Raw genomic sequence first — 10573 nt, 5'->3', positions numbered from 1 at the left:
TCGAAAGATTGAACAACATCGAAAAGGGAACGAATGCGGAAAGTCAAAATTGAAACCACCAATAGATTTAGCCGGCGATAGTTATTTTGATTTGTTTTGAATTTTGAAAGTGTAATATAAGTACTATTTAACATTGCAATATAATAATTTTTTGTCAATTAATGATTATAATGAAGGTTAAATAGTTCGAAAACTATACTATAGTGTTCCGTACTTTTATACTATTCTGTTAAAAAAAACTTACAAGAAAAGTTTAGTAGATGTATCTAAGGAAGGTTCAAAATTTGCAAACTATGAATTTTTTCCATAGATATACCTATGAAAACAAAATATCTAGATTCTTTTTGTGGATATACCTATGGAAAGTTCTGTGACAGAAAATGGGTGGTCCATATTCACCTAGGTTTTCTATAAATTTGGGGTTTCTTATGTTATTTCGCATAAACACAAAAATGTTTCAATATGATATCAACATCCGCTGGTATGACACAAGTGTCTTCTACTCCAACGACAAAACACCCGGACGGACGTTCAAACTCAACGATTACACCTCGCTCGACGATATCATTGACGAAATCCGCTATCGCCTACCTTACGGAGACCAACGAGATGTTGTGAAGCTCGAGTATTGTTCACCTTCAGTTGACAACAGAGAGAACGTCGTTTACAACAACTTTGAGCTCAAGAACCGAGAGGATGTTTTAGCGATGTGGCGAACGTATTACGACTTCGAAGAGAAAATCCCGCTCGAGTTCGTAGCGACAATGCAAAGAACGGTCGAGCAAATCTTAGAGATGTGCAAGCGTCCACCTGGCTATTGAAATGTAATATTTAATTTGCTGTTGAAATCATCAATGTAATATCGATTTTAATCTACGAATGTTGTTTTAATCCACGATTTTAATTTACGAACATATTCCATAGATACATCTATGGAAAGTTTTCACGCTAGATAAAAAAAATGTTTTTAGAGATACACCTTCGAAAACATAAGAATAATTTTAAGGAGCATAGATAGTGCTTAAGAACCCGAAAAGTGTAATAAGATTTCTCAATTTTTTCTCAAAATCTATTATACTAATTTATTAAAATCTCTAGATTTTTGAATACCTATCTATTTTATGAAGTTATAAAAAATCTCAATTGAATATAAACTTGTGTTCAATTTGTTTTGTTTTTGTGAAAACAAGTACTATTAAGGTTTAATCGCCGCCGGCTCCGCCGCCACCGTCTCCGTCTTCCTCATTCTCAGGTGCGGTCTCTTCTTTCTGCTTTCCCTTTCACTTCACTTCCAGTATTACAAAACTTTTGATTTCTTCCAAATAGGGTTTAATAGCTATTCAATAAATTTGCCTAACTTTATACACAGGTTTATAGAGTTGAAAATTTGTAGGTTTGATAATTTTTCAAATAGCGATACAATGAGTGATTCACATGCTCATGATGATGAAGAAGACAACAATGATGTTTTCCTTGATGACTCTGATATCATCCATGAAGTTGCCTTGGACGATGAAGTTCTTCCAGAAGCCAGTGACCCCAATTCGGACTCTGATTCCGAAATTGGTATGAACTCAACTCGATAAAGCTACTAACATTTACTTTTTGTATTGTGTTATGCATTCCATAATGTTAGAATCAAGAAAATTTGATGGTAATGTTATATTGAATATTTCAGAGGAGGTAGATGACTCTGATCACATATTCACCGGTCATACTGGTGAGGTTTCTACTTTTTTTGTTTATGTTTCTGCTTGTGCTCTACTTTAATTGGTTGGAATTAAATTTAGGGTTTTAAGTAGCCTGAGATTTCATCAAGTGCTTTATTAACAGATGGATAAATTTGTTCTGTTTTCCTTTTCAAATATATTTTTAATGCTTTCTTGGATTATTGTATAGGGGAATTGTATTCAGCTGCCTGCAGCCCAACAGATACGGCACTGGTGGCAACAGGAGGTGGTGATGATAAAGGATTTCTCTGGCAGATCAACAATGGAGATTGGGCTTCTGAGCTTAATGGTATTTTTTTCTTTGCAAATATTAGTGGTTAGTTTGTTAGAGGGTGGTGAGAATGTTAGTAGCAAAGATCCAACCCTAGACCACCTACATAGAAACTCCTTTGGTGTTCCAACCCATACCAGTAGTATATGTGTTATACAAAGCTATTGATGAATGGATTTTTACTATTTAGTATAAGTGTGGCATGTCATGACAATTGACTTGTGAGTTTCCTATTAATTTTATGCAGGTCATACCGATTCTGTATCTAGTTTAGGGTTTAGCCACGATGGAAAGTTTCTGGCAACAGGAAGTTTTGACGGAACTGTTAAAATCTGGGATGTAGCTGGAAATCTGAAAGGCACACTTGATGGACCTGAAGGGGGAGTTCAGGTAATATTGTAAAATTATTTTTCTTGAATTTTCTGCTTCAAGCAGTTTTTAAATTAGTTGCTGTTAAATCTTTTCAGTGGCTTAGGTGGCATCCAAGAGGAAATGTACTCATTGCTGGTTTTGATGACTCCTCCACGGTTTGGATGTGGAATACGGATAATTTTGCCTTCCTTATGTCATTTAATGGTCATGCTAGCAGTGTGACATGTGGTGATTTTACTCCCGATGGTAGTAATCTATCTTTGGATTGACTCATTTAACTATTATGATTCGCATTTTGTATTTTTACCCTTTTTATTTCCTTTTACTTGGTACCTTAGGGAGAATAATATGTACTGGTTCTGATGATGCAACCTTGAGAATATGGAACCCAAAAACTGGAGAAAGCATTCATGTTGTGCGAGGTAATGCGAATTTCACTGTCTTTCCTTCCAGTATATGAATTATAAGCTAGTTTCATTATTATTAATACCCAAAACTACAATATCAAGTTTAAGAAGCTTTGAGCACCAGATGCACCTTTAGTGTTTACAAGAGAACTTATTATAAAAAAGCCGGCCATACAATTCTGTGATCTTATAGAGACATATAGTGAAACTCTGTGTTTGAACTACACAGGGGGGTCAATTTAATATAGGCTCAAAGCAAATAACTTCAAAATTAAATATAGAGATACTATCACTATTTACATGATATGATATGCCTATGCATTACACACAAAAAACAGAATATATTTTCAACACTTTCATTTAAATATTTGTCTTATTTTGTAAACCTTTATTTTTCTAGGTCATCCATACCATACAGAGGGAATAACATGTTTAGCAATAAATTCAACTTCAACTATTGCTCTTACTGGTTCCCAGGATGGATCTGTGCATTTTGTGAATATCACTACCGGAAGAGTATGTACTTTCACTACATTTGAATATTAAATGTGCTATTTTCTATAATCAACTAATATGTTTGTGTATTTGTCTTTTGAGTATGATGTCTTACTATTTTGAGAATATGTTTCTAAAATTTGGTACACATGACTGTAGAGACTCACATTAGATGAGATATTACTTAAAAAGAGAAATGCTAAGAACACTCTCTTTTCAACACTCTCTCAAACACTCACTCTCTTATTGGTTAAAACATGTGTGGGTCCTACCATTTTATATGGGACCTATTTTCAAAGTGAGGGACCCACACATGTTTCAACAAATAAGGAAGTGAGTGTTTAAGAGAGTGTTGCTAGCACTCCTCCTACTTAAAAATATGTATACGCGAGAGACATCTTTCACCTTACAAGTTGGTTTTGTAAGGATGAGCTAAACTCAAATCCAAAACATAAGATTGTATCAAGAGTCTATCCGATATTCATTTGGTCATTCACTATCAGCTGTTAGATAATTCTTTCAATAAGCAAATAGTCGAGCATGAAATCTTATATTTTAGTGGTTGATTCAATCAAACTACAAGCAACTATCTTACAAATAAGAAACAAGAGTCAGTATCCTAATGTCTTAGGTTTTATTTGGTACCTTTCTTGAAATAATGTTATTTTCACTAGCTAGAGTCAGACTAAATTATTCTCAATTCTACAAATGGAAGTTACCTGCTTGTTTATTCCAATATTGCTTAAAATTGACATATTATGTCAAGCTTAGCTATATGATAGTTAGTTGAATAATTAAAAGGCTGGTTTGGTGACTCGGTTACCTAGCAACACTATGAGCTCCTTGGTTACCTAGCAACACAATGAGCTCCTTGGTTAGGTAATAGATCCTACAGTTTCTGGGTTGTATCTCACCCGAAAATATTACTACTAAGGTAATGTTCTCTTGCCTGAGTAGTACCACTAAGTCTAGCCAAGACTTCAAACTTATATCATTTATCTCTGCTAATTGTTCCATTTGTCTATGAATGTTGCAACTTTAATCGTAAGAAGTTTGAGCATATAAATTATTAGAGTTTGACCTAATTCATCCTTACAAAACCGGTTGGTAAGGTGAGGAGTGTCACCCTATATAAACTCTTTCAATGCTCCATCTCTAACCAATGTGGAATTTTATGATCTTTCTAACACACTCACTCACGTCCAACACTCTTTTTTTGGGCTTGGTGCGTGGATATTAACGGTGGGCGGCCTATGGTCCGATCAATAGGCTCTGATACCATATTATAGTTTGACCTAACTCATCCTTACAAAATCGGTTTTGTAAGGATGAGTTAGGTCAAACTCTAATATAAATTTAGCTTTCTGCCTGATTTCTAAGAAACATTGTATCCTATTGGCAGGTTGTTAGTAGTGTGCCTTCTCATTCAAGTTCCATCGAGTGTGTTGGGTTCGCACCAAGGTATGTTTTAAGATTAGTTAATTTTTCGTAGGGGTGGCAATGAAATCCATTAGAGTAAAATCCATCCAATCCATCCACTAAATTATCCATCCAATCCATCCATTATAAAAAAGAATAGTTAATGGATTGAATCCAATCCATCCATTTAAAGTTATGGATGGATCCAATCCATCCAACAAAGTTCAAAATCCATTGGATTATCCAATGTTTTGTTTTAAAACTAATTGATAGTTTTTATAGTTAAATAATAAATATGTATTTTTGTCAAAAAAAAGTTAATGAATTTTTTAAAAATACATATTTATTATTTAACTATAAAAACTATCAATTAGAAAAATATTCACTACTTTTTGTTTTGTTGGATTCCCTATAAGAAGATGAATGTGCAACAAAACCAAATCTTATTTTGAAGAGAAATGAGTTATATCATATGGTGCTGGTTCAGTATTTTAATATAATAACATCACAATTCATTTTAAAAAAACATCATAATTTGTATATAATTACCGTATATAAATGTTGAATTTTGTTACTTTTACAAAATATCTTTGATCTGCCACCTTATCATGTGTTTTGCAAAATATAAAATCTGAAGATATCAAGTTATTTTTTATAATTTCATGCAATAGAATTTTAAGTTTAAAATATTTAAATCAATACCAAAACACAAATCAGTGTAATTACTTAAAACATGGACCCCGAAAAACTCAACTACAAGCAAATATTTTTAAGTTTCTTATAACAAATCTCTTTGCAAATCGAAATAAAAATATATTTAATAAAAAACAACATTATCAAGATATTTTAATTTAATCAATACAGCACAATTTAAAGTCTAAGTATTAAATGTGCCAGACCCTTTAAACTGTGAGCAGTAGCCAGTGGGGCAGAAAAAAAGATTTTATCAATCCATGTTTTAGAGATTAAAGAAGGTGCATTGTAAAATTAATAAAAAGTGTATTGAAAGATTAATTTAAAAAAACATGCAGTTAAGAAAAAACTATTTTAAAGAAATTAAAAAAAAACAGATTTTCTAAAATTTATAAAATAATTAAAATATTTTAATTAGTTTAGTGGATGGATGGATATCCATCCATTAAAAAGATGTTAATAGATGGATTGGATTGGATTTTATCCTTAATGGATGGATTGGATTGGAGTTTTTAAAGGTTATGTTAGTGGATTGTTAATGGATTAATGGATTGTTTTGATCCGTCCATTAACAATCTAATCCATATCCATCCAATCCATCCATTTTGCCACCCCTAATTTGTCATAAGATTAGTAAACTGTTCATAACCCGCATGTATATATGCATATTTTCATGTCATGTATGCTTGATGGGAGAAATACTTGCATGAATACGAACCTAAATCCATATTTTTAGACACAACCAATAAAAAGTGAGAAAATTGACATTTGTTAAAAATTTAATTTCGTTTTTAATTGCTATCATAGAGGTAGTTGGTTTAATGGAGGAGAGAGACAATTTTATTTTAATTTTTTAATTAATAAAAAAATATGATTGGTTGTGTGTAATCTATGTGTTATGGTTGTGTCCATATAAAAATTATTCGCTTGATGGATCATGCATGTGTTTGGTTGAAGTTTTATTTATTCAAATATTGTTCAAGCCTTGAAAGACAGTGACATACTGGAGAGATAAATAAGAAAAGAAAAATTGTCTAGCATTGTATTTTTACTGTAACAAGTAAAAATAGTTCTCAGTGACAATCAACATAAAATCAGCATCTGTTAGTGTTTGAAAATACTAGGATAGGACCCATTAATAAATATGAAACATAACCAAGTATCTTGACTCGTAAATCACAATATATTATTGAACTTATTTGATATAACCGTCAGTGACTTCATCTACTGCATAACACAAGTATCAAAAGTAATTGCATCTCATTACCAAGGACTGATAGACTACAAAGTGACCTAAAATTTAAATATGAATAGATTGCATAAGTGAAAGTTATGCATTTTTTCCATCATGCTTTGAATTTCATTCATGTACATTATTTCAACATTTCAATAACTGCATTTTTGTTTTAATGTAATTTGGATCTTGTTCTCTTAATTTGATATAAGCCACCGATAATTTTGTTCCTTGAAACTATATGACAGTGGTACTTGGGCTTTAATTGGAGGCATGGATAAAATGACCATCTGGGATATGGAGTATTCCTTAGCCCGAAGCACTTGTGAGCACGAGGTTTGTTGGAATCTTGCATTGTGCAAGTAACATTCTTATGCATTAGAAACTGAATGAACTATCTGTTTTTTTATGTCTGATGAAACAAAATTTTCTTTTGTGAGCAGTATGGAGTAACATGTATGACATGGCTTGATGCAACATATGTGGCTACTGGATCTATGGATGGAGCTGTGAGATTATGGGACAGTCGGTCTGGTGAATGTGTCAAAGTGTTCAGAGGGCACACCGAAGGCATTCAAACTCTTTCTTTGTCTGCTAATCGCGAGTACCTTGTCTCGGCTTCTTTAGATCATACGGCCCGTGTTTTTGAGGTTAAGGATTTCTGTTAAGCAAAGCCTTTTTCGGCACAACCCCATGTATAAGTCCTTGAGGACAGTGGGCCATACTTTACAAACGCCAGATTGTTATTTTATGACATGTGGTGGAGCAAAACACTGTTGTATAAGGTTTTTGAATTTTGAAAGACCTAGACATATTCTAGAACAGAGATTTGGATTTTTTAAGGTTATTTTGAAAGACCTCCAAATAGTGTGTGACGTGTTTAGAAAGATTCTTAGAGTGAAATTGTTTTTTCATAAAATACTTGAAAATATATATGATGAGATGGAACTAGAAATTCGCTAAAAGATATTTGTTGGTCCAAAGATCTATTGACATTATTTAGAAGCCCATGAGTAATATTTATTCCTTTTTTGTATTTATTGTCAATTAGCATACAAGTTCAATCTAATAAAGAAATTGAAAGAAAATGACAAGACCGGAGACAAATAGCCGTAGATAGAGTCGCATGGCTCTTAAAAGTTCAAATACATGTCAAATGGCGGGGCAATATGCTTTAAAATTGGCATATTATGTCATTGAAAATTAAAATATATAGCAAGTTGCATGTTGCCTAAACCAATAAAACAAATAGCAACTTGAAACTTTTAAAATGATAAGTAATTTGACATTTAACTACGAATCTGTTTGGATTGGACGATTTTGTCAATACTAACATGATTCTTAGTTTCTTACAATGGGCAACTGAATATTTATTGATTCCCAATGACAAGAATGAATGCAAATTTAATTTGGAAATATGTTTTTGTTTTTAAATATGTCAAGTGTCATTTTATTTTATTTTATTTTCTATATTTGAGTAATCGTGAACTCCATGGTTTGTTGAATAGTATGGAAGAATATGTTCTGGATAGTATTTCTTGAGTTAAGACTAATAATATACCTTTTAAATGGTTTTTAGAATTAGAGAAAAAAAAAATACATCAGCAATATAAAATATATTATGTCAAATCACATATCTACTTTAAAGTTACACTAATGACATAAAAAATTAATGATTTTTTTATTGAATGTTAGTATAATTTCATTTCTTATGATAGGTAGCTAAATATATTAGTGGTAGGATATTAGACATTTTTTGAGGAGAATTTAATCCGCCATTCCAAATTTTGCATATGGCACCCCCAATATTTTTATAATGTCAAAAATGCATCTGGTAAAAAAAAATGTTCGAACAAAATTTTCGGCATAACGCAAAAGTTTTGATAGTTCAATTGAAAGTTCCGGTAAGTTGCATTTAGTTCTGAAAATTTCAAAATTTAACATTTTTTATGAGATATTTAGCATAACCATGAAATTTTCGGTTGTGCATTTACTCAAGATTTTTTAACGATCAAGATTTTACCGACAGTTTTGCAGGGTCGTGATTGCACCGACAGTATTGTGCGGTCCAGGATGAATATAAAGTTTTATAAATAGAGGGTTATCTGTTATCGAGAAAAACATCTCAAATTGCTTTTTCCTCAATTTTTTTTATTAAGGCGCAAATGTATATGTTGAGTTCAAGCTTCTGGATGACACCACATCTCTCGCAAACTTGACAAACAAGTTGAATGAACTGTTGCATGATACCGATAATAAAAGGGTGTGAAACATCGAGTTTCGTGAAGATTTGATTGATACAAATGGAATGGTGAAATACAACCTTATTGAGTTGAAGACCGATGAAGATTTGACGGTGATGTGGAGATCATTTGCCATAGGCTAACTAAGGAGCCGATCGAGTTTGATGCGCAAATTTCAAGACCTGTCAATGAAATAATCAAGATGTTGAAACGTCCAGAATTATTTGGCAGTGTCTAGATTTTCATGTTTCGTTATTTTTATTTTATGTTTGATGTACTGTTTTCAGTTATGCTCATCTTTGAATCGAAATATGTAATCACCAAAATATTATGTGATAAAAAGTATTTTTACTTTACAAATAATACAACTATCAAATTAAATAACTAAATAACCCCCAAGGACTATGTGTATTGCCCGAGATAATCCAGTAAAAACCTCACCATCTGAGTTTACCAAACCCAAGAGGTTATCCATAATAACCGCGATCATGTGCAGACACTCCTGGTCATTTGTGCTTGGTGGAGGTGGTGGTGGCGACACGTCGTCAACTTGTACCTCAGCCTCAGAAACCCCATCATCAAAAGGCACCCCAACATCAGAAGGCCTGAAAATAGTTTGTATGATGCGAGGGTGTGATATACTGAGATACCACTGCAAGTAACCATCCTCACACTCTGAAAGGTGCTTAACCCTCACTGCGCTAGCCTTACTTTTACAGACAGAGCTGGTGATGTTACTCTAAAACCATATGTCAATGCCCTTAGATGGAGCATCCGAAACTGGTCGTGGAATACCCTGGACATAACCATATTGTCACAGACAACTCTCAGGCAAGTGTCTAGCGACTAAGGTCTCCCACTTCATATGACCTGAATATGGAGAGGCTCTTCAAACTCACGTTGGGCTCGGTGAGTTGTGTATGGTGTCCAGGTTACATCATTTACTCTCAGAGCATCAAAACTCCTTCTGTACTCTGCAACACCTCCTGGATGTGCTTGCTTGGTTCCATTTCCTCGCCCGTGGGGAATCCGCTTGGGCATGTTGCAGCCTTCTATCACAGATGCTAGGGAAATGCTCGTATATCTAGCACTGGAGAAATAAAAATTAATTAATATCACAAACAACAATTAACTAAATAATTAAGAAATGCTCGTATACCTATAATAGACTCAAATAACCAGCAAGTTGTTTGGTCTCAAAGACAGTTGCAACTCCAAGTGCGTATACATTATGGTCATTGCAGCTACTCCCCAAGCCCAACTGCTACTCTTTAGGCTATTGAAGAGCCACAAGTACCGAACATCAATATAAACATGACACTTATTTGCAAAGAGAGTACATGCCACTTGTAGCAACCTGCCTAAAAATTAAGACTAAGAGAGTCGCCACCTATTCTGAAGGGCGAATAGGAAACCCTACGCAGTATAGAGATCAGGGTAAGATACTATATTCAGGTCGAGGGAAGGTGTTAGGCACCCTCAACCCTTTCCTAAAGGTTAACATTGCAAAGATGAAGGTTTGTGGCAAAAGATAAAGAAAGATGACAGACAGTAAATAGAGTTAAAGGCTAATTATTTGAACGTGATTAGAGTTTGGAAGAGGGGGACTCGCCTTGTTGCCAAGTGCCTACGTATCTCCTTAGGGAGAATCAGAGTCAACGTAGTTCGGGGACAGGGTTGTACGCCTTAGGATTAGAATTTGATTTGAT

General features: G+C 33.6%; 1 protein-coding gene across 2 annotated transcripts; it reads left to right on the top strand.

Annotated features, from left to right (window-relative positions):
* Nucleotides 1–1059: 1059 nt before the first annotated feature.
* On the top strand, nucleotides 1060–7486 carry LOC131642097 (uncharacterized). 2 transcript variants are annotated; one of them, XM_058912380.1, is made up of 11 exons: nucleotides 1060–1252; nucleotides 1394–1566; nucleotides 1679–1720; nucleotides 1900–2019; nucleotides 2249–2391; nucleotides 2469–2619; nucleotides 2712–2795; nucleotides 3181–3296; nucleotides 4678–4736; nucleotides 6870–6957; nucleotides 7065–7486. In XM_058912380.1, exons 2-11 carry the CDS (start codon nucleotides 1422–1424, stop codon nucleotides 7287–7289), a joined length of 1173 nt encoding a protein of 390 aa, XP_058768363.1. In that variant the 5' UTR covers nucleotides 1060–1252; nucleotides 1394–1421; the 3' UTR covers nucleotides 7290–7486. The 2 variants fall into 2 exon arrangements, with proteins under 2 accessions (XP_058768363.1, XP_058768362.1); XM_058912379.1 differs by having other exon boundaries at nucleotides 1370–1566.
* The last annotated feature ends 3087 nt before the right edge of the window (nucleotides 7487–10573 follow it).

Source organism: Vicia villosa, unplaced genomic scaffold (assembly GCF_029867415.1).
Source record: "Vicia villosa cultivar HV-30 ecotype Madison, WI unplaced genomic scaffold, Vvil1.0 ctg.004479F_1_1, whole genome shotgun sequence".
NCBI lineage: Eukaryota > Viridiplantae > Streptophyta > Magnoliopsida > Fabales > Fabaceae > Vicia > Vicia villosa.
This window is presented reverse-complemented; position numbering and strand designations above follow the sequence as displayed.

What these genes read in the sequence shown, in the direction of transcription:
- LOC131642097 (XM_058912380.1), top strand. Translation starts at nt 1,422, where the DNA reads ATGAGTGATTCACATGCTCATGATGATGAAGAAGACAACAATGATGTT. An exon ending in TTGGGCTTCTGAGCTTAATG is followed by an intron (nt 2,020 to 2,248) that starts GTATTTTTTTCT and finishes AATTTTATGCAG; the next exon opens with GTCATACCGATTCTGTATCT. An exon ending in AAGCATTCATGTTGTGCGAG is followed by an intron (nt 2,796 to 3,180) that starts GTAATGCGAATT and finishes TTATTTTTCTAG; the next exon opens with GTCATCCATACCATACAGAG.